Raw genomic sequence first — 25,990 nt, forward strand, 5'->3', positions numbered from 1 at the left:
TATTATATATTATATATATTTTTTTTAATGAATAAAACTCAATTTCATTGAACTCAAAACGAAAATCCTATATCAAATGCACCAAAACGACGTCTATTTGTACATTATTATTATTATTATTATTACATGTAATAATAATAATAATAATAATGTACAAATAGACGTTGTTTTGGTGCATTTGATATAGGGTTTTCGTTTTCTTCATTGAGTTTTATTCATTAAAAAAAAATTAATATTTTCTAATTATTTAAAAAATGTCCAAAACCCATCGAAAATAGGCCTTAAAAATAGGTTCGATGAAGTTTCAAAACACCAAAATTGGCTCAAAATGCCCATTTCTAAAAAGCAGTTATGTGATGCGGATATGAATTTCAATAACTACTAACCAGCGGCTATTTTAAAGCTACTAACCGCGTAAGGTGGAGTGGTTGCGGTTACGAAAATTCAATAACCACCTAAAATGGTTACGGTTAGCGGTTTGAACTACAACTGCTTGTACACATTTACATCAAACTATCATGAGTAGAGATTTACGGCTGCCATGAGGCAGCCAAGCGTCGGACATTTACAATTTTTTTTTTAATTTTTAATTTTTTTTTTTTTTAATTAAAGAAGATAAACATTAAAGGAAAATTTAAATTTGAGATATTAGCACCAAATTTGAGACATTAGCACCAAATTTAGGATGATTGAATCCCTTTTGGGTGATACCATCCCTAAAGGGTTAACTTTCCATCCCTAGGTTTTAGTTTTGAATTCAAAAATAAGTTTTGAGGCATTAGAGACTAAATATTAATTCATACAAATTTAACTAACAAAAAAAAATACGAAATGGGGGAAGAGAGAGAGATTTCTACGATTTTTTTTTTAATAAAGCCATATCAGATTTTGGCAAACACTTGTTTGACCCTTGGCAGCTAAATAGTAGGACTCAACTATCATTTCGTGACAAAAAGGTCACTTCATTAAGGTTGACCGTTAGAATGGATGAAAAAAACCAAAATCTTTCGAAAATACACTCATTTTGACCATTGAAAATCAAATTTACCCTTTAAAGAAAATAAATGTCAGTTTTCTTTTTATACTAATTACTAATTATAAATGGCAAATATGGTTTTTCAATAGTCAAAGTGAGTCTTTTTGAAAGATTTTGGTCAAATTTAGTTTTTCATCAATTCTAATCAAAATGTAGCGTTCCCTTTTGAAGTTTTTTTATTATTATTATTATTATTATTATTAAGTTCATTTATATTCCTGCATTCGTATCAAGTTTTGTCAGAATCTTTCAAACCCAAGTCTGTAAGCAAAACTTTTAAAAAAAAAAATGGTAAGCATTTTTATTCATCAGCACAAGTAGCAATTGTTACTGAAATAATCAAGAGATAAATGTGTAAAAAAGACAACAGAACGATAATTGTATAAAAAAAATTTGTATTTCTGATGTATGTTTAATTGTACAATAAAATAGTTTATTTATAATTGAATAAGGCCCTAAAAGAAAGGAAATATAATAATTACAAATTCACATAAAATCAGCATATTTATAATAATGAATATAATATCAAATATTGCAATAATATATGTTGAGAATATTTCCGTAATATATTGAGAATATTATGGGAATATTTTGTCACATAAATATTACGGAAATATAATATTCTAACATCCCCCTCAAACTCTAGGGGGTGAAGCCAACTTGAGTTTAGAGATAAGATCATTGAGTCGTCCCGGTGGATAAGATTTGGTAAAAATGTCAGCTAATTGATCTGCAGAGGTGACAGAATGAAGATGTAAAATACCATGCTGAAGATGATGCCAGATGAGATGACAATTAATCTCGATATGTTTTGTGCGCTCATGGAAAACATCATTATGAGCAATCTGTATGACACTCCGATTGTCACAATGAATCGGAGAACTAGTGGACTAAGAAACACCCATGTTGGACAAAAGCCATCGTAACCAGAGAAGTTCAGATGTAGTGTCAGCAAGAGCACGATACTCAGCTTCAATACTAGATCGAGCAACAACAAATTGCTTCTTACTACACCATGAAATTAAAGAAGTTCCAAGTAAGAAACAATATTCAGTGGTAGAGCGACGATTAGTAGGATCATAAGCCTAATTAGCATCAGAGTAGGCCCGGAGCTCAAAAGATGAATGAGAAGAGAAGTGAAGACCATGAAACATAGTACCCTTAACATAGTGCAAAATGCAAAGAATAACAGCATAGTGAGTAGATCGAGGTGTACTCATAAATTGACTCACCAAATGAACGGCATAGGCAATATCATGCCATGTAACAGTAAGATAAATGAGACTGCCTACTAGCTGCCTGTAGAGAGTAGCATCTGATAAAGGCTCACCATATGTGGCTAGATGTTTGACATTGATCTCAAGGGGGCTGTTCGCTGTTTTACTGTCTGTCAGACTCGCTCGGGAAAGTAAATCAGATGCATATTTGGCATGAGAGAGATAATAATCATCATTATTCAAAGTAACCTCAAGACCAAGGAAGTAGCTGAGTGTTCCTAAGTCCTTCATTTCAAAATGGCTAAGAAATGATTGAAGAGCGCGGATGCCTGAAATGTCATCACCAGTAATAATCATATCATCTACATAGAGAAAAATAAGGATAGTACCAATATTAGTAGTTCGAAGAAATAGGACTGAGTCATATGAACTAAAAACAAAGCCTTGTTGAGCAACCATAGAACTGAACTTGGCAAACCAAGTACGAGGAGCTTGCTTAAGACCATAAAGTGCCCAACGGAGTCTGCAAACTTTGTGTGGCGGATGGTGATATCTAGGTGGAGGGTGCATATAGACTTCTTCTGTAAGATCATCATTGAGGAATGCATTTTTAACATCCATCTGAAATAACTGTCAATGACGAACAACAGCAACTGCAAGTAAGGATCTAATAGAGGTCAGTCTAGCACCAGGAGCAAAAGTTTCCTCATAGTCAATATCATACTCCTGAGCAAAGCCTTTCGCAACAAGACGAGCCTTAGAGCGTTCCACAGATCCATCTACACGAGTCTTAATTTTAGAAACTCACTTACATCCCACTGCAAACTTCCGAAGAGGCAAATCCACCAAGTCCCATGTATAGGTTTTAGAAATGGCATATAGTTCATCAGACATAGCTTTCGGCCAAAGAGGGTCAGCACTAGCCTCACGATAAAAGTGATGTTCGTGAAGAGTAGCAAGAACAGAAAAACAATGATAATCATGGAGATGGGCAGGTGGTGCTCTTACCCTTTCGGAGCGATGAGGTTCATGGGAAGGCTCGAGAGTGTGTGATGCAGTAGGAGAATCCATAGTCGAATCAAGCAAATTAGGAGCAGCAGTAGAAGGTTCGTTCAATGTACTTGAGTTATCTGCAGATGATCCAGGAAATAAGACAATAGAGGGGTCAATGAAGATAGGAGAATATGTGGAGGAGAAATGCGGAAAATGCATTTGATTGGTGAACATTTTATGTTCCCAAAACTCCACAAGACGAGAGATCCGAAATTGTTGGGCAATGGGGTCATAGCAGCAATAACCTTTTTTGAGTGATGCCATAACCAAGGAAACAACACGAGCAAGAGCGGGGTTCAAGTTTGGTACGCTTATGTGGAGGAAGAGTGACAAAACAAATACAACCAAAGACACGAAGCAAAGAATAGTTAGGTATGCTACCATACAAGCGCTTATAAGGAGTTTGGTTGTGAATAGTCGGGGAAAGCACACGATTAATCGTGTAAATAGCAGTGAGAGGAGCCTCACCCCAAAAACGTTCAGGAAGTGAGGCAGAGATGAGAAGAGCTCTTATAATGTCTAAGATGTGATGATGTTTGCGTTCTGTACGCCTATTTTGCTAAGAAGTGTAAGGGCAAGAACACTGAGAGAGGGTCCCATTTTGCTTTAAATTTTTTTAAAAAAGATTTCTCATCATACTCCATAACATTATCTGAACGAAAAATTTTGATAGTACGAGAAAATTAGGTTTGTACCATTTGATGAAAATTTTGATAAACTTGAGTGAGTTCAGAGCGATGTTGTAGTAAATATATCAAAGTATAAACGAGAATAATCATAAAAAATAAAATAACAAAATAACGAGACCCTCCCTCAGTGGGAACAGGGGCAAGGCCCCAAATATCAGGGTGAACCAAGTCAAATGGTATAGAAGACAAAGACTCACTTTTATTAAAAAATAAACGTGTTTGTTTTCCAAGATGACAAGAAACACAATCAAAAGATTTTAAATCTACTGGTCCTAAATGACCTTGAGATGCAAGAAGTTGGACACGTGGTAGAGAGGCATGACCCAAACGAGAATGCCATAAGCTGGAAAAGACATTGAATGTTGTGTCAGCAGCTGTCAAGTGAGTAGTAGTCTACAAAAACGAAAGCTAAAAAGACGTCCAATCTTACGGCCGATCCCAATTAGTTGACTCGTCTGTGGATCTTGCACATCAACACCCCTGTTAGAAAATGTCAACTCTAGACTTAGTTCACAAAGTTAGCCAACTGAAAGAAGATTTAATGACAATTGGGGAATGAGGTATGTGTTATCAACAGACAGATTAGGCAAAAAAATAGACCCAGTGTGACTAACAGGTAACCTAGAACCATCAGCAATATAAATGGCAGGATTAGGAGAAAGGGCAGACTTTTAGGAAAATAAAGTAGGATCAGGGGTCATATGATTACAAAAAGCAGAGTCAATAAAACATAAAATTTTTACCTGATGTTATAGACAATGCAGTAGAAGAACGAGACAGAACCTGATGGATTAATGCCTCAACGTCAGATGCGGTGAGAGCAGGGGATTGAGATGGATTCTCAGTATAAGATGCAAGTGTAAAGGAACCAGATGAAACAACTGCGGCTGTCCATTGGAAAGGAGCCTGTGACTGACGTCTGTTTTGGAGCTTGTAGCAATTCGCAATAGAGTGACCAAGTTGTTTGCAATAGTTGCAAATTAACTTCTTGAAGGACGACTATGGTGTGTATCGTCCGGGAGTAAATTAGGAACACTCTAAGGTGCATCAGTGACAACCATATTGAGAGATTGCAAGTGCATAGTGGACTATCGAGTCTCTTCAAACATAAGTTATGTTACAGCAGCTTCTAATGTGGGAAGAGGAGTGCGGTGTAAGAGAGAAGCCCGGGTGGGTTCAAAATCCGCACAAAGAGCCATCATGAAATGCATAAACTTCTGACGATCCTGATACTTTGCGAATATTTCAACATCTTCAGGATACTTCAATTGAGGATCTGCAGCGGATAATTGCTCCCAAAGACTATTAGTTTGAGAATAAAAACCAGCAATAGACTGACTTGGCTTCTAACATGTCTAATAGAGTGTAGTTTCAATCTAAAGCTCTAGTGAGGCATCATAAGTGCAATTGTATCACTTTGCCAGAAACTCCTAGGCATTTCCAAGCTTGGGGAGCAGACTATGAATGGAAGGAACTGAAGTGTTGATAAACCAATAAATAATCTGATACTTTGCACTATCCAAATCTTCAAGTCAACTGGCAAATTTGTCGGCTCATTCACCTTCCTTTTGTGTGGGTGCAACAGCGTCTCCACAAACATAACGCCATAATCTTCTCCCTCTAAAAAAACTTATAGATTTTGAGCCCAAAACATATAATTGGAACCGTCTAAAATATTGTCAATAAGACAGACTATATTATCAAGATTGGTAGAAATTTTTTTTTTTTTTGGGAAAAGGAAAAATACTAAATAAATAAACATAAGGGCAGTAATCCAGTGTGGCAAAGGTGCAGGTAGAACCTTAGGGAAAGATCTGGTGTGACGCGCGCACAGCAGCTATGGTGCACCAACTAGCAGCGATCTAGTGTGATGCGGTACACAATAAGGAATATAGACCAGCGGCCAAGGATCTAGTGTGGTGCGGGGCTGTAGATCTGGCGTGTGTGACGCATGGAGAGAGTGGGGTGTGTGTGGCACATGAAACTCACTCTCAGAGAGAGTGTCCGGCGCGTGGAGGCGCGTGCTGGGTGGTGGAGGCGAGTGGTGGGCTTTGTTTCTTCACAAATTTTTCGATTTTGAGCAACAAGACCGCAAAAAGACCTCTACAATTTCTGTCACGTACAAAAACAACTGCAACAAGCGTTTGGTGTATTGTTGAAACAAAAAGAGACACCAAAAAGAACACTCAAACGGAAAAAGAAAACTTTACGGACACGAAATGGAGGCTTAAAAGGGGCACCTAGAAAACAGTGGCTCTAATACCATGTAGAAAAAGACAACAGAAAGATAATTGTAGAGAAGAAATTTATATTTTTTATATATGTTTAATTGTACAATAGAATGACTTATTCATAGTTGAATAAGGCCATAAAAGAAAAGAAATACAATAATTACAAAATCACATAAAATCAATATATTTATAATAATGAATACTGTATCAAATGTTGCAATAATATATGTGGAGAATATTTTTGTAATATATTGAGAATATTACGGGAATATTTTGTCACATAAATATAATATTCTAACAAAATGCTTTTTTGGTCCATATGATTTGTGGTTTTGATACATAGTTCTCCAAGTTTTTTAAAAAATGGTTAATTACTCACTAAAGTAAGAAAAAAGAACAAATGAATCATTATCTATAGAAAAGTTGACAAAATCTATTAATAAATCATTGGTTGGCAAAATCAATCAATGTAGTTTACTTGATTTGCAATTAATTCTCTGTAGTATCAAAAAGAATTCAAAGGTTCCTAAGGTACACAAAAAAAAAATAATTTAGTCCATACAGTTAAATTACGTTCACTGACTTAATAGATTATGATAACATGAAACGTTAGAAACAATAAAATTGTAATTTTTTTTTTTTTTTTGAGATAAAAATTGTAATACTTGTCATATTTAAGTCAGTGTCACACTAACAGAATCTGTTAAATTAGTGGACAGAATTTGATTGTAGGAACTAAATTGTTTTTTTGGTATACTTCAGAGACCTTTGAGTTCATTTTGATACCACAGAGAGTTAATTGTAAATCAGGTAAATCGCAAGTACAAATTTTTCATTTTTCCCTATTTTCAATACCATTTTGCTTAAAAACAAATCATCATCATTCATGATAAAAGCTTTTTCATTTGATTGATAACTGATAATTTGCTACCCCGAATGTCATCAAAACTGCCCCATTATTTGCTTGGTGGCATTGGCGTTGCTCGATCTTTGCAGAAACCAAGCACTAATTTAGTAATTTAATTTAGATGGTGGCATAAGGGCAATCATGTATGGTGGAGCTTCATTTCGGTTGGCATGTCCCATAAAGTGCAACACCTTCATTGTAGTGAAAGGATAATAATATGATGCCATTTTTCTGGGTTAAAATGACCCCACACCACCTATTCAAACAACATGTTCATGTATTTTTCCAATTGCTTCCAATTCAAATATTAAAACCCAAATCAGAAATCTTTCTGGCCTTTCATTGTTGGGCCCATCTAAGCCCATCACAAAATCTTCTAGGCCCATCTCTGATCTACACAGCCGGTCCATCAAATCTCATCCATGCAGACCATGCCTTCCTCCATCAATTTACCTCATACCAGAAAGATTGAAAAAAATAAAATAAAATAAAATATAAAATACCATGTATGCATAATATGTATGAGCAAACTATACATAATGAGGATGAAGATTTTCTAGATTTTCTATGGTATATTCTACCCAATTTTAAAGAATTTGATAAATAATTTTGGAAGCAATGCTATTGTCAACAATAAGGTAAGAAGACGCTATAATAAAAAGTATGTATAAGTTTTAAAATCTCTAAAGTTTGACCAATTACCCTTTTAGCACAATAGTGGCAAAATGCTCTTGATTTACTTTATCTCTATACATTTTTTTTTTTTGACATGTTCACACAAGAGAAGATGATTTAAACTAGTGATCTCTACTTTATGAGGCGTGATCCCCAGCCGATTAAGCTATTCCTTGAAGGACACTTTGTCCCTATACTAAGACAATGTGAATTGCCTCCAACTTTTGAAATCTCACCGTATTAAATACTAAACTCTTCTTGGAAAATATAGTGAAAATGCTTTTGATTTACTTTATTGCTACGCAAACACAACGTAAATTGTGTCTCATTATCCCTTAATTCAATGTTTGTGTTGTGGTCCTCCCAACTTAAAAAAGAGTAATGGTATACAGCACTACCCATCACTCCCCCCATCCTTCAAGCTTAGGTGAGGTGGTCCTCCTTAGTATTTGATGCATAGAGACTAATTTTTAGGTCAGAGGACCACACGAGGGATGGAGAGTGATAGGATAATATATAACATTATTCAACTAAAACATCAATTTTCATGCATCAAATGCTATGGAAAGTCTTGAGGATCACGCTACATAAGCTTTGAAGAGATGTTGAATAATTGAATGATATATAACATTACTCATCAAGATATTTGAAGAGACTGTGTTGCATAGGCTTTAGGTTTAGATAGATGAGGAATAATGTATAGCATTACTCGTATGACAAATAAACTCAAAGAAGAATATTGTTGATTCACTTGGCCACTATTATGATCACAATGTGAATTCTCTCAAAGATGGTCAAAATTTTTAAGATTTTATATTGACCTAAAAAAAAAAGTAGACTAGACTTGTTTTTCCATATAGATAGATGTCTTGGTTCTAAAGGTTTGAAAGTCAAAACTAGTAAAGGTAACCAAAAGGTAAAGGTGAAAGACCAAAGAAACAAAGGTAGGCTTTAGACTTTCACAATTTCACAAATCCACCGTCCCCAAACACCCAATAGGGCATCAAGAAATCAAAATTAATAATTTAATAATCTAGGCTTTGCAAGGAGTAAAGAGAATTTAATAACAAGCTTTAAATTATTAATAAGTATTTAATTTACGTATACAAATTATAAACTCTATAAGAAACATTGAACCTGGACCAGAACATAAACAACAACAAAAATTTTTTTTTTTTAAAAAAAAATTGATAGGAACTAATTACGTCACAACTTAGAATCACGCCTAATAAAGCGAAAGTTCGAATCATTTTCCTCTCTCTTGTGCAGACATGTAAAAGAAAAAAAAAATTACGTCGCAACCCGAACAAAATTTGAAAAACTAATTAAAAAACAAAAAATTCAAAAAAAAAAAGAAAAGAAAAGAAAGTAGTCTTACTTGTATCGCAGAAGTACAAAAACAGACATGAGACAGAGAAAACAACACCCAACAAAAAGGCTTCCCCACACGGCCACACCATCTTCCTCCCACAATACCATGACCCCTTGGCTGTTCCTCTACCACCGAACAGCCGCAAACCTACGCACCCTCCCCATCTTAACCTAAGCACCCTCTTCTTTAAAACTAGATTTTCCCTTCCCCTCTTTTTCTCTTCAAAACTTGCGAGATCCATTTCTGACGACGACGACGACTCCTACTACGACGAAGAAGGTTCCAGTGCACGGGCTAGAGTTTGGGTTAGGGTTTATGAGAGATGTGGGATGCTCCAGGCATTGATGAATCTGCTCTCTCTCTGCTTGAAGCCATTCGGCGGTGAGAAACTCGATTCCGTCGGCGTGATCGGCGCCAATTACAGCGGCGGTTCCGGTGGAAGAGAAGGCAAGAATGGGCTGCTGTGGTTTCGTGATTTGGGGAGGTTTGCCGCCGGAGACTTCTCCATGGCCGTTATCCAGGCCAACCAGGTCCTCGAGGACCAGAGCCAGATCGAGTCCGGGCCCTTCGGGACCTTCGTTGGCGTCTATGACGGCCACGGTGGCCCCGATGCTGCTCGCTATGTCTGCGACCACTTGTTCCGCCATTTCCAAGGTTCGTGGTTTCCAAACCCCAATTTTGTTTATAGACGGTGATATTAGGGTTTTGGTACTTGTAGTTTTCAATTGGTCACGTCTGGGAACTATGTGTATGATTGCTTGTGTGCTTTTTCATGGATTGCAACTGTTTTTGTGATTAGTTATCAGTGATTTTCGAGGACCAAATTTGCTTCTCGTGATTTTGAAACCCCCAACTTTTCTTTATATACAGTAGTTTTAGGGTTTTTGGTGCTGCCTGTGGTTTTCAATTGGCCACGTCTTTAACTATATTTATGATTTTTAGTGTGCTTTCAATGGAATGCAACTGTTTTTTTGTGATTAGTTATTGGTGATTTTTGGATCAAATTTTACTTTTTGCGAGCTTTTGAAAAGTTGTGGTTTTTGATTGGGCCTTTTGAGATTTTAGATTGCAAAGTATGGTATCGGGTACAGTTGAAAGCGGCTGTACAAATGTGTGGTCTGTTTGGTTAGTAATTATTATTATTTTTTATTTTTTGCTTTTTAATAGCTTAAAGCAATGTAGATTTTGTTTTCAAAAGCAAGAAAAGTGCTTCAGAAATTGCTTACCTAATAAGAAACTCGTGGCATAAGTTATCCATTGCCCCTTTTTCTCTGTTTTTTTTTTTTTTTTGGTTTATTTGTTTAGTTTAATAGGGAAGGAGACTTTCTTATGTTGGCTATCTTAGGCTTTGTGCTTATGCAGCAATATCAGCGGAGGCGGAGGGAGTTGTGACAACGGATACCATTCAAAGAGCTTTCCACGAAACAGAGGAAGGGTTTACTGCTCGTGTGTCAGAGTTATGGAGTACTCGACCCAACATAGCAACTGTTGGGTCATGCTGTCTGGTTGGAGTTATATTTCGGCGAACCCTCTTCATTGCTAACCTTGGAGATTCACGTGTTGTGTTGGGCAAGAAAGTTGGCAACACTGGAGGAATTGCTGCCATACAATTATCGACAGAGCACAATGCAAACATTGAGGCTGTCAGGCAGGAGCTTAAGGAGTTACACCCTGATGATCCTCAAATTGTTGTTCTTAAGCATGGAGTTTGGAGAGTAAAGGGCATTATCCAGGTTATTTCAAAATTTTACTTGTTGACTAGTGTGTGCAGAAATTAACAAATTTCTGTAAGTTTCATTACTGTTGCTTGAATTCTCCAGCATATGTTTTAGTGGATAGAATTTAGTCTTTGTTGCATATTTTATTCAAGAAATGACTTAACTTAGAGATCTTTAGGTGCTTCCCTTGTGATTGTCTAATGTATGCCGGTACATCTGATCCAGAAAAGTTTGAAGTCCATGTGTCAAGACAGTGCAAAGAGGCGACCTAGGTGATTGCCTTTTGAAGTGTTTTTATTAGCCCCATCATTCATGGAGGTTTAAAAAATATATATATATATAACTTCCGTCACATATGGACTAATTGGCATCTGTGCAGTATGTACCATATTGGCATGAGAAGATGAGTTGAAGGATAATTGTTGATCACTTTGGAAATCTATGAAGGGAAGGGGCCTTCTGAAGTTTTTCTTTTCTATTAGTTTATCTTCATTTATGTTGCTGCATCAGTATCAATTTTTGTTAGAATCTTTCAAGTCCAAGTCACCATAACTTGATCAGTCAGTTTCCTTGCAGTAAACTGTTCTTAACTTTCAATAACTGTGTAAATATTGAGTGAAAAAAGAAAGAAGTTGAACCGACTTAGGAAACCATTGAATTTCCTGTTTTGTCATAATGGATGAAATTGCTAGGCATATGTAGGAAAAGGTCCAATAGTGTATGACTTCTGCTAATGATACAATTTTAGAAAAGTGAAAAATTTCTTTGCATAAAAGAAATTTTAATAATTGTTTTTTCACAGCTTAATAGCAACTGTTATAGAAAATTCATTATGAAAGCGACTGTTTGATTTTATTTTTCCCTAGGAATTTCTTATAATTATTCTAACATGCATCAATTTGAAAATCTCTATCTTTTTTTTTTTTTCCCAACTTTCTATGACCATGCTCCTTAAAGTGATATCCTTTCACGGATGTGATTATTATATTTGATGCAGGTTTCTAGATCCATAGGTGATGTATATATGAAACATGCGCAGTACAACAGGGAGCCGATTAATGCAAAATTCAGGCTTCCTGAACCTATGAACATGCCAATCTTGAGTGCTGTTCCAACTATTCTTTCTCATCATCTCCAACCAAATGATTCTTTCCTCATATTTGCATCTGATGGTCTATGGGAACACTTGAGTAATGAGAAGGCTGTGGATATTGTCCACAGTCATCCACGAGCAGTAAGACTTTGTCCTCTTTAATCTATTAATATTGCATCATTCTTTATTGCTAGTCAGCTTGTTGACTAACCAGGATTTACTTAATCAATCTTAGATGTGAGGAAAGTAATTTATGATATTAAGCCACATGCTGGAATTGAGTGTTGCTATATCATTATCAGATGCACTTATAATTTATATGCCCATTTTCTTTTTGCTTGACAAAGTTTAGATTTTACCTTGCAGTCTTCCTCTTTGATTGATCAGGCAATTTCATAAGCTCATTCATATATGATCATCTAGCTCTAGCTTCTTGTTCATGTCTGTTGGCTATGTTTTTTGGATTCAGGAGTTTATTATTTTAATGTCGATGTGTATTGGATGTTAAGACCATCACTATGTTCTGCTTTATTTAAACAGCTTCTTCTGAATTACTCAAGCATTGATGATTGAACGGATTGTTCTGCTATTATCTGCTGGTGTCATGTACTGTATAATTCTACTGGGCCCTCAGTTTTTACAAATCCTGCCCTGCTTCTTCTGGTAAAATGAAAATATAGTTATTTAAAGCTAGCCTCCAATTTGACTGCCATTAGGCTGAATTTTTTATATTCTCAGAAACCAGAATCTTATATCCTCATGTATGGGCTGAGCTGAATCATTATATTTTTCACATTCACGATGCAGTGAGGGGATTTGATCAATTTGCCTGTGTTTAATTGATAGTTTTTTTATTTTTTTATTTTTTTATACGGTGCTCACCAGCTTGTTAAATGCAGGGAAGTGCAAAAAGACTTGTCAAGGCTGCCCTACAAGAGGCGGCTAGAAAACGAGAAATGAGATATTCAGATCTTCGTAAAATTGACAAGAAGATTCGTCGCCATTTTCATGACGATATTACTGTTATTGTTTTGTTCTTAAACCACGACCTTATATCCAAAGGCATAGTGGAAGACCCCCCGCTCTCAATCCGAAGTGCTCTTGATCACGTGTAATCTCTGAAAGCAAACGTGTTTTGCCACATCTGATATTGGCGGACGTCCTTTAAACCACTCTACCATTATAAGATATGATTGCATGGGCTTGAGAGCAGCACTGACAAAGCAGTTTCTCTGCTTGGATACTGATACAGAGATACCTTATCTGAAAGAGGCTTCAAAATTTGTATAATGTTGTGAGAAATGATAACTTTAATTACTACAAATTGCATGTTATACATTGATATAGTTTTATTTAAATGCACGTTCTTTGATTTCCAGTCACATAACGTGAGAATATACTTGTGGTATTAATATTTGTGTTTGCTAACATTTATGGATAATGTATCTGTATTAGCATGTGTAACAGTGTATGGTTTATTATTGAATCAAACGTGGAAAGAATTATCATGCATCAGCGCCTGCGCCCCGAGTCTCTTCCGCTCAAGATAGGTTGTTCATCCCAATGAAGGTTCCGAGTGGCAGCAGGTGAGGATTCACTCGCTGATACTGCTGGTTTTGACCTTTTGATTTTAGTAATGCTAGATACTCAGTTCTTATTTCTAATCAATGTGGTAGTGCCCATTTGTTTATGAAAAAAATAATAATATGTGGTAGTGCCCATTGGTTTATGAAAAAAATAATAATATGTGGTAGTGCCCATTAGTTTATGAAAGAAAATAATAACAATAATAATGACTGATGGACACGGTCATATCAACCCTAATGGAATGAAAGTTGAGGTATTATCTCTAAGCATAAAACCTTTGCCACACGAGTAAAGGCAGTTATTGATGACAATACTGGCCGGTGGAATGTACCTAGTGATGGAGATTTTTTTGGAGGGGGAAGCGGAAAAAATATGTAGTCTGCCTCTTGGTTCAAATGGTCACTCTAACAAATTAATATGGACTGGTTTGCTGTCTGAAAATTTATCAGTAAAAAGCGCATACATACCATATGGGGAAGAATTTGCATATACACATGTCAAGTGAGTATTCTAGAGCCTCTGCGAATAGTTTTGTATGGAAGAGTATTTGGTCTTAGTGTTCTCGGAGTTGTGAATTTTTTTTTTTAGGAAAATATTTTTAAGAGACAGGTGGTTAAGGATTCCTTGTGTCCCATTTGTGGGATTGAGGTAGAAAATACGTCATATTTTGTGGCAACTTGTGATGTATGGCGGGAGTGTTCTCGAAAAATTCAAAAATGCTCCACTAGAGGAGATGGTTTTTTTCTATATTATAGGTGGGCGGTTGGATAGGGTTGAGAAAGGAGATTTCGAACTAATTGCCACAATAGCAAGAGGAATTTGGCTTCGTCGAAATGCTTTGGTTTTTGGTAGAAGTTTTTACACCCGAATCAACCGGTTAAAAATGAAGAGGGAGGCTATGGAGGATTTCTATGCGATATAGTTGCAGAAAAATCATAAGGAACTACGTTGTCCGGATATTGGGACCTCGAGGTTGTTGGTTCCTCCTAGTCGAGTATACAAAATTAATTGGAATGCGGCCCTTGATAAATGATGGGTGTGAGCATTATTGTTAGATCATGTGGGACAGCTTATGGCAACAATGTCTTCACTTGTGCGGTTCTTCATTAATCTAACAGTTGCAGAAGCCATGGCGGCACAGAAAGCTGTAGTGTTTGGAAAAGATTTAAGACTCAAAAATATTTATTTTGGAAGAGGATGGTCAGGAGATAGTACATGTGATATGGAAGAATGACCACTCTTGATATCAATGTGGACAATTGATTGACAACTCGAAGACTATTCTAAATAGCCTCCAATCTTAAGTAATACAATAACTCATCTTTTGGCAAAAGCAGTTTTTCAACAAGTTAGGGAGGAAATTTGGATGGAAGATTGTCCTTTGTTTCTCCATGATATTATAACTTCTTAGAGTTAGTATTTGATTTGGTATTAATGAAAGTCGAATTTACATAAATAAATAAAAACCCCTTCCCCACAATGTCAATTGGCAAGAAAAAATGGTTGTAATTTGAAAATTGCAAAAACACATAATTCGCACTTAATGAACATACACATAAATCCACTTATACACATATATCTAAATTAAGACTTATAATTACAATAATTTAAGCTATATTTATAAAACTCAACATGTTCTCATTACAAAGTTAAAAATAATACAAATAAAGTTACACGAGCTTATATGAATTGGGTTGAGTTTACATGAGTTTGGCTCGTTTAATAAAGGAGTTTTAATTTTTGTTCAAGCTCTATTCGTTTAATAAATGAATTGATCACGAATCGAGCTAATTTGAGCTAAGCTCGAACATGTTTGTGAGTGGCTTTGTTCATTTACAACCCCACTTTGGAGCCATACTCAAGTTTGACGTAGTCCTGTAATTATATGGTGCATGCCATAAAATGAGGAAGGAGTTTGCACGTACTCATGATTAGTTGGGACAAAGCCACAAACACTCTCATCATCATCGAATGAGGAAGGAGTTTGCATGTCATTGAATTGATAACGAAGCGGACGACACATCACGACTCACTTGACAAATTGGTTGTGTTGGATTGATGTGACCCGACCTGCTTAACTTATTTAATAAACAAATCATGTTGGGTTGACTTAAATACTACGTGTTTGACTTGTTATTTGATATAAAAAAAAATAAATAAATAAATAAAAAAAAATAATCACAAATATAATACAAAATATATCAAAATGATGCAGATATCGTCTTTTCAAGTTTATCATCACCAAAAACATAAATAAATAAATAAAGATGATTGAAGGCAACGCCAGAGAAAAACTTTGGACTAATATTACCGGGCCACCGGCCGAGTGACCATTCCAAATCCAATTATGCAGTAATGGGAAATCAAGACCCAAAATGGCCCAACATGTAGTTGCGTAATTATTCTAAAAAATCGAGGGCATTTTGGGGATTAAGAAGCCACAACTTAGACATTCATTCACCTCAGCGGAGCTCAATACTGCGCTGGACGGGCGATCGCCATTTTCAGCCATGCCAATTCCCAAAGACAAAGATCAACAAATACTAAGGTTTTGACTTAAATATCCTGCAATATTTCCATTAGCAAGAAAACTAGCTGCTGATTCTCACAGCGCTCATGGCTCTGAAAAGCTCATTATTATCATTGGCATACGCTTTGGTCCTCGCGCTGAATCTACTCTTAATCCCATCCGAGTCGGCGGCACCGCAAGCCTTTCGGAGAGATCCGGGACATCCTCAGTGGCACCACGGAGCCTTCCAAGACGTCAGAGAGAGCGTCCGAACCGATGTCCGTCGCTTGCTCCATACTCGCGCCGAGGTACTCATTTTCCATCGCCTCGTGTTCTATTTTGGCTTCGATTTTTAGTTTTTTTTTTTTTTTTTTTTTCCATTTTTCCTGGTTTACAATATGAAATTTTAATTAATTTATTTAAGGATTGAAATTTCATAAAATTATTCAGCTCAATTCAATGGAGTACTCATTTAATCGGCATTTTAATGGAGGTGTTTGGTTTAAAAGTAGATTGTGCGAGTGCCTTTTGTATGCTTCGGATTTGGATTTTTTTTTCCAAGTTTTTTCTGGTTTATGATAGATAATTTATGGAAATTATTTTCATATATATATATATATATATATATATATATATATATATATATAAGTAGTGATTGTTGTTATTTTAAGGAAGGTGGTTATTTTAAAAGTTGAAATTGTGTGCGACTGCTGTTTGAATGTTTTACTCATGTATATAAGTGTCGGGCAGGTTCCATTCCAGGTTCCACTTGAAGTAAATGTAGTCCTCGTTGGTTTCAAGGGGGACGGAGGCTATAGGTACAAGGTAGATGATCACAAATTGGAAGAGTTTCTGAGGGTCAGCTTCCCGACTCACAGGCCCTTGTGCTTAGAGACCGGCGAGCATCTCGATATCGAGCATCATGTTGTTTTTAACGCATTTCATGTAAGCTTCACAAAATCGTTTCATCGCTGATACTATCATATTTTGCATTGTTTCAAGTTTCTAATATTTTGTGTTCTAATTTGTCACACTACAGGCTGGACAGCCGGAACTTATAGCACTTGAGAAGGCACTGAAAGAGGCCATGGTTCCTGCTGGAACTGCAAGAGAGGTGACCAACCAACACTATATTTATCAATTACTGGTGCTCGTAATTGTCTGTGAGGAAGTATATTTATCATTTGTCTTTGATAACATTGTAAATTATATTTTTAAACTTTTAGACTGATTATGGAAGAGAGGTCCCTTTATTCGAGATAGATGCAACCGCTGTTGAACCAGTATTTGAGAAGCTATATTCGTACATATTTGACATGGACAATGTTAGATATTCCGCTGCGGAGATGGATAGACCTGTGCCGAGTGCAATATTTATCGTCAACTTCGACAAGGTAGAGCCTTAAGTAATTTGTTATTAATTTATTTGCCTTTTCTTTTATTAAAGTCATTTGATATCAAGATCATTCTTCCTCATGGTTTTATTAGTCTCCTTATGCTCATGGCCGTGTGATCAATAGTGAACTGATATTTTTTTCGCAGGTGAGAATGGATCCTAGGAATAAGGAAATTGATCTCGGACATTTAATGTATGACAAACTTACCCAGCTAACAGAGGAAGATATTAAAAATCAAGAGGGTGGCTACATATATCGTTATCGGTATAATGGTGGAGGAGCATCCCAAGTTTGGCTCGGCTCTGGCAGGTATAGTTGATGTAACGTAGTTCATGGAAGAGACACACTCTCGAAATTGATCCCATTAGGCTTTCATATCCTACTATCCTCTCTCTGCACAATGTCGATTTATTTTCTGAAGATATTCAATGCTGTCAGATACATATGGTTGTTATGTTGCCTTACAGTTCGAGGGATTTGAGCTGTATGGAGCGATTCGAATATTTCATATTCAACTAGCTGTATCTAACTTCTTTGGCATTTTTGTTGATTGATATCTCACAAACTTTATCATCAACCTCTAGCCTGACCAGATCAAGATGAATATGATTTTATCATTGATGGTTTTACATGTTGGTTTTTTACTTGAGTTGTGATCCATGTATTGGATTTCATTTAACTTGACATAGAGTGCATCCCAGGACATAGGATTTATTGTAAGATGAATGTTGTGTAATTAATTAGTGGGAAAATGAGAATGATATTGCTTGAATTTCAGGAACAGTGGTTGGAGTGCTGCTGCTACAACCACAGGCAATTATGTTGTCATGTTAGAGTGAATGTATTAGTTCATTGAATTATAAACTTATTCATGGCACTATTCATCTCCGATGCTATCGAGATTTCAAATAGTGGTTTCTAAGGATGGTTACTCATTGTTGCTGTCACTGTCAAACCTTTCTTTCTTCTAATAGTGTTAATACATAACCTTATAAATATAGGAAATGATCGTTGAAATCATATTATGATTTCATTATCAATTCCATTGAATCCATTAATTTATGCCATGAATTTAGTGTTTATTCACTGTATTTGAGGACAATAGTAAGTTACTCCTTTCCATTTCTCTCTCACTCTGTGTGTGTGTGCATGTGAGGCTGTGTTTAATATGGGTCTAACTGTCTGCCTATACTATTCAGATTTGTTGTGATCGACCTCTCAGCGGGCCCATGCACTTATGGAAAGATTGAGACTGAAGAGGGGAGTGTTAGTGCTAGAACATTGCCACGCTTACAGCAAGTGATGCTTCCAAGAGGTTTAGGTCCAGCTAGTGGTCATTCTTCCCATGATATATTCATTGGACAACTTGCCTCTTTGATATCGACCACAGTTGAGCATGTTATAGCTCCGGATGTCAGGTACTTATTCTACTTCTTGATGTGGCCAATGAGCTTTAGCTCAAATGGTGCTTCCTCCCTTTATAGCAAGGTGGAAGGTGAGGTCGTGGGTTCAACCCCCACCTGGTGCATGTGTAAATTACCAAAACAAAACAAAAAAAAAAAAGAAATTCTTGATGCGGTGCACTCTTTCACTATTCTACTGAAATTTCACTGTGTTTTACACATGAACTATATTGACACATGTACGACATCAATTGAATATTAAAATCAGGCCAGACTGATGAATGCCTAGAATGCAGTTGATTAAGTACCTCAATACTATACCTCATTACTGTGTGCTATGTCCTTTTTCCCAATCCGATCATTTGTTTATCCTTTATGAACTCAGGTTTGAAACTGTTGATCTGGCAACGAGGTTGCTTGTACCTATCATTGTCCTGCAAAATCATAATCGATATAATATTATGGACAAAGGTCACAATTACAGTATTAATATCAAAGCAATTGAGGCAGAGGTAAGTTGTTCTTATGCTTCCCCGTGACTTGTATGTTGCATTCTATGGTAGTATTTCAGGAAATCATTAGACAATTGACTACTGTTAGATTGGAGACAAGGGAGGAACTATCTTCGCCACTCATGTAGCTAGCCTAAAGTATCTTTGTCTAGGGCCGTATTGTTAATTTGAGTGATCTGAGGATTTCGAATATGGTGTCAGTTGGACAATGTCTCTGGTCATGCTCCAATGGGCAATTGCATTTTTTTTTTCTTTTTTTTTTTCTCTTTTTTGAGGATGTAAATATAGAATAAGATCCAACCCCACCCTTTCAAAGTAGAGCTCTTATATTGTTTTACTACTCAGATGTTCTTCAAAAGTGATGCAGATTCTTTGACTCGTGATTTTTGAGGTTGATTATAAGAAAAATTTCTCTTGAATGCATTATAATTTTGCAATCACTCTATGATAAACCTAGAAACACTTGTCCAAGTTTCTCTTATCTGGTATTCTCTCTTTTGCAGGTTAAGAAGATGGTTCATGATGGACAAGAAGTAGTTATAGTTGGAGGTTCACATTCATTACATCGCCATGAGAAGTTGGCTATTGCTGTTTCAAAGGCAATGCGAGGCCATTCCCTGCAAGAAACAAAGAAGGATGGGCGTTTCCATGTTCATACGAAGACATATCTGGATGGTGCCATTCTTAAAGAAGTGAGTATTTTCTTTGTACTCTAATATATCTCCATTTCTCAAATTACCTGGTATTATAGCATTGAATGATGCGATTATCTATCACTTGTGAGAAGATTGGCGATAGTATTCTTGCTTGTTTGTAGTTATTAGTCATTAGAACAAACCCCCTTCATCTTTGTAAGGTACAATGGTCAATTTTTCTTACAAGAGAAATGTAGAGTTTACTTTTGGTAGATCAGATACAGCCCAAAAAATTTTGTGGGTCTTTAGGATGGTGTTTGTGGTTGTGGCGTTTTCCTTGGTTGGTTTCTGTTTGGTTTTGGGGGGATTGTTTTGTTCATTTTAGTTAGGTGTTTCCTGTTGTATACTTCCTATGTAGGTAGGCGCCTTGCGCTTTTAATAATAACTTTCATTACTTGGTAAAAAAAAAAAAAGATAAAAGCCCAAATTTTTTTAAATATTTATCTTCTTGACATAATGACAATGCTTGTGGTTGAGTTTCTGAATGACAATATCTATTTATGCATTCTGTCTCACATTTTTACTTGAAAATTCTCATCGCAGGAGATGGAACGATCTGCTGATGTGCTTGCTGCAGGTTTGCTTGAGGTGGCTGATCCATCTCTTTCAAGTAAATTTTTCCTCCGCCAGGTTAGTCGAAAGCTGCTACATTTTTCCTTATTGTGTGGAATGTCAAAAGGGAATTACATTTGGCCTTTTCTGATGGAGTTTCTTTTAATATAGAAGTCCATAGCGTATTACAAGCTTTTGTTCCCTCTCATCTTTATTGCTGTAAAATGTATTTTGCTTCCCACAGCACTGGATGGATGAATCTGAGGGGTCAAGTGATTCCATACTAAAACATAAACCTCTTTGGGCTACTTACGACTCAAAACACGGCAAGAAGAAAAAGAAAACGGAAAAGAAACAGGGGGATCTATACCGGACTTATGGAACAAGAGTAATTCCTGTGTGAGCATGCCTCCTTTTCTTGCAGTGTCATAATTTTTACAGCTTTTTCACATTAGTATATCCAGCCTCCTACATGCATCCTAATTTTATAGAGGATGTATTGCTCACTTCTTGCTGCAGTTTTATCCATAGACTGAAGTTGTGTCATAATCATCAAAAGTGTTTTCCTTTATTTTGTAGTTGACTATGGTGGTTAATGATGTAAATCTAAATTGGAATTGTTCTCTCCCTCTTTAATTATTCTTTATATCCAAAATTTGGAGCTCTAGAATTGCTTGGCCACGTTGCTGCAGACATCTAAAAGCTCAACTCTAAATTTCTTACAAATTTTAGCATCAATAAATTGTGGGGCAAATTTGAAGGCAAAGGCTAGGTCTTCATGACACCTTTTTAATTGCAATTATATCAAAACATGGAATATATCAGACTGCTTAGTTATTGCTGTAAACAATGTATTTAAACTCTGAATTATTTATTTATTTTTTTGATGCTGTAGATTGTTTTATTTGATATGAGAGCTATTTATGAGGTATTTAACTGTGATGAGTTCATCTTTTGCAGTTTTGTGCTATCATTAGCTGATGTGGATGCTCAACTTATGATGGAAGACGAAAGTCTCATATGGACAAGCAATGATGTTGTCATTGTACTTGAGCATCAAAGTGAAAAGATACCTCTGAGGTGATTGGCTACCAATTGTTCCTGGCTACCAGCTTTGCTGCATTGTTGACTATATCCTGTTTGTGTTGTAGTCATTAAAGTGTCATTGATCAAAACTATATTATTAAATTCCATAACCTCATCCCACCTTGGGGCCATGCGGACAGGTAATCAAGAGTCAACTCTGGCTCATTATGAAGTGTTACCCCATGTAGCAATGCATAATCCATTGATTTATAGGGCATTGAGTCATTTTTCAGAAACTCAACCATGTCCTTTTTAGTCATTCTTTGTAGGACCTCCAACTTAGCAATGTCAATCCGTGCTGAACCCCAACCCCTAAAATAATTACCTAAAGCTGCCTTTACAAAACCATTTCAGTCGAGTATCTCTCTTCTCATCTTTGGTGATTACAGTTTGTCGGTTGTCATAGCATAGGCACTCAACTCAAATTTTGATCTATCTTTTCTTGCCAATGACTCATCTCAAGATCCTGAGTAGAGCTACTCTCTCAGTGGATGTATTGCTCACTTGCGGCAGAATATTTGGACAACTTTCTAGCCGTCTGTACATATGTACTTTTTCCTTCAATTTGATAGATTTACTTTTTCCTTCAAGCAACATTGTGGAAGGCTGAGTTTCAACCTTTCAATCTCACTATGTTCGTGGATCATTGAACCAAGATTGGAATAATGGCAACGGTCAGCTATCTGTTTGCCATCCATGCAGCTACTCTGATACAGAAGTTGTAGGTTGTCCTCTTTCTGCATATGCATGGGAGTGCATGTCCCAGAGAATGCAAACATGCAGGCTTTCATTCCTTGCACAACACAATGTCCAATTTATCAGCATTGCATTATGATCTAAGATTGACTAAGCTATTGTATATTTCTGCCTTTCCTTTGAGAAGTGGGGGTTCTCATAATATTTAATTGTCTTGTTGGACAGTTACGTTTCAGAAACGGAGAGAAGGCATGCTATCCCATCACAGGCACAGCGTCATATATTGGCAGGGCTTGCCTCTGTTGTGGGTGGATTGAGTGCACCATATGAGAAGGCTTCTCATGTACATGAAAGGCCAGTTGTGAATTGGCTTTGGGCTGCTGGTTGTCATCCGTTTGGACCATTCTCAAATACTTCTCAAATTAGTCAAATGCTGCAAGACGTTGCATTGGTAAGGCCAATCTTATCGAACCCAAATACTCCATAAATATCAGATATGATACTTTGGGTCATTGATGCATAATGATCATAGATCTACCGTCTACGGTAATTATTGTTGTCACTGTCATTATTGTGAATAGAAAATTATTCTCTTTTTATTCTGACATTACTGTGGATGACATTTATCTGAAGTCACTTTGTATTCTTGTTGGCAGAGGAACTCAATATATGCACGTGTAGATTCTGCACTTCACAGGATCCGTGATACCTCAGAGGTAATTTAATCTTCATTCACCCATCTTTTATTTGTATTATTAGACGCTTACATCGAGTCTTATCTATTCTGCACAGGCTGTAGAAGCTTTTGCTGCAGATCACCTCAAAACTTCACTTGGTGAACCAGTCAAGGGCAAGAAGAACAAGACAACCACTGAGCTCTGGTTGGAGAAGTTTTACAGAAAAACAACTAACCTGCCAGAACCTTTCCCTCATGAATTAGTTGAACGTTTAGAGAAGTACTTAGATGTAAGTCACTCATGAGCTAAACTCAAATTCTTCTCTCTTAACAGCTTCAATATCAATAAATGTTGCTGTTTTATGTGATTAAATGCAGAGCCTTGAGGAACAGCTTGTAGATTTGTCTTCCTTGTTATATGATCACCGGTTACATGATGCACATTTTAACAGTTCAGAAATTCTACAGAGCTCCATGTTTACCCAGCAGTAAGTTATTCTGCAAAATAGTCTGTAGTCAATCAAATTCCTTTTCTTTTTTTTTCTTTTTTTGGGGATAAATATGCCATTACATATCTGGAGTACCCATTTGAGAAGCTTCTTTTTGAATTTTTATGATTACCCTCAGCATGTTTGAAATGCAGGTATGTAGATCATGTCTTAGCCAGTGAAAGGGAAAAGATGAGGTGCTGCGAAATCGAGTTCAAATATCCGGTGCAATCCTCCCAAACTTACATCTACGGGGGCATTCTTATTGCTGGATTCTTTGTATACTTCCTTGTCATCTTCTTTTCCAATCCCGTGCGCTGACTTTAATACTTACTCTCTATGGAATACACACCAATTTTTCAAAGCTCAGATGCTCACATGTAGAAGAAATGCATTTTTAAAATCTGACAAGAATTTTGACTATACCATCTTTATATGGTTTTTTAGTACACAATGAGTAGCAGATCAGGGCAGTCGACATCTCTTCAGTAACTAGTATTTTGGTATTATATTACCAGCATTAGATGATTCTATGCAGCCTAGACGGTGTTCGTTTCAGTTGTATCATGGTTTTGTGTACGGAAGTGGAACCAAGGTGTGTGCGGTTTGTGACAATGTAGTAATTGACTAAATCAATGTACATTAGTGGGTGGGTGCATATTGAGAAACCATAAACATACAAGGCAGAAGGTCCTTTGCGCTCGTACAGTTGTTCAAGATGCACCCTATGACTTTCGTGAAAAAATCTGAGGAAGGTACAACTTTGTCATGATCATCATAATGAATAAATTTAAGGATTAATCATTAAACTATGATTTTTTTTTTTTATTCGAGTAAAAAAGGAAAAATAAAATAAAATGAAAAAAAATTGTTCATACGTGCAGGCAGCTACGTGTCCATTCTTATCATCTCAGCATGTCACTTAAATAATAATAATAACAATAGTGGCTTGTTGGGTGGTCATCACTCATTAGGGATGGACGGAAACCCCATTGTCCCTCAGGGTGGGTCGTAAGCTGAGATCGTCCCTCGTGTCGTGACCCACTAGTGAGTTAGATTGTCATTGATGGACTGTTTGGGTATGAGGATACGATGCTTCTATTTGATTTCACTGGGAAAAATCTCCTTATCCCGTCTCTACTCTCAACTCTCTCTAAAATTCTCTTCGTTGTAAATATATATCTATTCTGTTTGGTTGCTAGAAAACATGTTGAAATTCTCAAAACAAAATCTATTTCTTCTATATGGGTGCCAAGAAAATATCAATTAATGAAAAGAGAACCGGGCATGTAAGAGGGTATTTAAATGGTATTTAGATAAATATAAAGAAAGTTATTATGAACTGTATTTAGAATGGGAAAACAAAGAGTATTTTGTTTCCTTCAATTTATTTATTTATTTTTTGAACAAGTTTCCTTAAATTTATTAGGAGTATAGCATACTCCTAAACAAACTCAGACCATGCCCTTTTAATTAACATACTTCTACCACAAATTACATCCAACTTGGTGATTTTAAGAGGATTATTCAGCAAGTAAAGATTTTGAACTTTATCATCTGGAAGATAAAATACTAAGGCCTCGTTTGGTTCGCGGATTGTCTAGTCCATTGGAAAAGGATTAGCTACCACTGGGAATAGATTAGTTAATCCTATTCTTTTGTTTGGTTGTAACACTGGAATAGACTACCTAATCCTATTCCTTCGTTTGGTACAGTGCAATATGTTGGTGAATGGAATTGTATTGTGATCTTATTTCCTAAAATACCCTTATAATATAAATACAATTTATATTATTAAGGACTTTCATTTTTTTTTTTTTTTTGAAACATAAACAATTTTACTATAATTTTTTTTTTTTTTAGTTATGTCATGTATATATAATTTTATATATATATACACGCTTGAACAGGTATGAATAACCTGTGTTCAAGTGTGTGTATATATATCAGTGTGATTTTTAATTCAATTATATATATAATTGAATTAAAAATCACACTGAGAAAGTATAGAGAAAGAGAGATGGAGAAACAGAATAAAAAATAAAAATAAACCCTAAACAGAATCAAAGAGAAACGATACAGAGAATCAAAAAAAAAAATAAAAAAACAGAAGAAAAATAAAAAAAACTCAAACGTTTTGGGTACATATATATACACACACACACACGCTTGAACAGGTATGAATAACCTGTGTTCAAGCGTGTGTGTGTATATATATATACGCTTGAACACAGGTTGTATGCTTGAACATAGGTTATATCTATATATATATAATTGAATTAAAAATCAAACTGAGAAAATATAGAGAAAGAGAGATGGAGAAACAGAATTAAAAAAAAAATAATAAATTTATTTTATTTTATTTTATTTTTATTTTTTTTAAAAAAAGCCTAAACAG

At 36.0% G+C, this 25,990-nt stretch overlaps 2 protein-coding genes across 2 annotated transcripts; both read left to right on the top strand.

Annotated features, from left to right (window-relative positions):
* Positions 1–9,223: 9,223 nt before the first annotated feature.
* LOC132182861 (probable protein phosphatase 2C 42) lies at positions 9,224–13,448 on the top strand. Its single transcript, XM_059596221.1, has 4 exons — positions 9,224–9,834; positions 10,543–10,913; positions 11,896–12,132; positions 12,891–13,448. The coding sequence occupies exons 1-4, from the start codon at positions 9,510–9,512 to the stop codon at positions 13,104–13,106; spliced, it is 1,149 nt and encodes a 382-aa protein (XP_059452204.1). The 5' UTR covers positions 9,224–9,509; the 3' UTR covers positions 13,107–13,448.
* A 2,573-nt stretch (positions 13,449–16,021) lies between these two features.
* On the top strand, positions 16,022–24,013 carry LOC132162061 (uncharacterized). Its single transcript, XM_059572310.1, has 16 exons — positions 16,022–16,395; positions 16,838–17,032; positions 17,127–17,201; positions 17,314–17,481; positions 17,630–17,793; positions 18,684–18,902; positions 19,273–19,399; positions 19,903–20,091; positions 20,638–20,724; positions 20,891–21,045; positions 21,607–21,726; positions 22,654–22,879; positions 23,085–23,144; positions 23,221–23,394; positions 23,483–23,592; positions 23,748–24,013. Exons 1-16 carry the CDS (start codon positions 16,195–16,197, stop codon positions 23,911–23,913), a joined length of 2,436 nt encoding a protein of 811 aa, XP_059428293.1. The 5' UTR covers positions 16,022–16,194; the 3' UTR covers positions 23,914–24,013.
* The last annotated feature ends 1,977 nt before the right edge of the window (positions 24,014–25,990 follow it).

Source organism: Corylus avellana, chromosome ca1, assembly GCF_901000735.1.
Source record: "Corylus avellana chromosome ca1, CavTom2PMs-1.0".
NCBI lineage: Eukaryota > Viridiplantae > Streptophyta > Magnoliopsida > Fagales > Betulaceae > Corylus > Corylus avellana.

Excerpts from the sequence above, each read along its gene's own strand:
- LOC132182861 (XM_059596221.1), top strand. The coding sequence starts at position 9,510 with ATGCTCCAGGCATTGATGAATCTGCTCTCTCTCTGCTTGAAGCCATTC. Across the intron at positions 9,835-10,542 it reads CTTGTTCCGCCATTTCCAAG|CAATATCAGCGGAGGCGGAG; the intron begins GTTCGTGGTTTC and ends GTGCTTATGCAG. Across the intron at positions 12,133-12,890 it reads TCCACAGTCATCCACGAGCA|GGAAGTGCAAAAAGACTTGT; the intron begins GTAAGACTTTGT and ends TGTTAAATGCAG.
- LOC132162061 (XM_059572310.1), top strand. The coding sequence starts at position 16,195 with ATGGCTCTGAAAAGCTCATTATTATCATTGGCATACGCTTTGGTCCTC. Across the intron at positions 18,903-19,272 it reads GTTATAGCTCCGGATGTCAG|GTTTGAAACTGTTGATCTGG; the intron begins GTACTTATTCTA and ends TTATGAACTCAG. Across the intron at positions 21,046-21,606 it reads GGAACAAGAGTAATTCCTGT|TTTTGTGCTATCATTAGCTG; the intron begins GTGAGCATGCCT and ends CATCTTTTGCAG.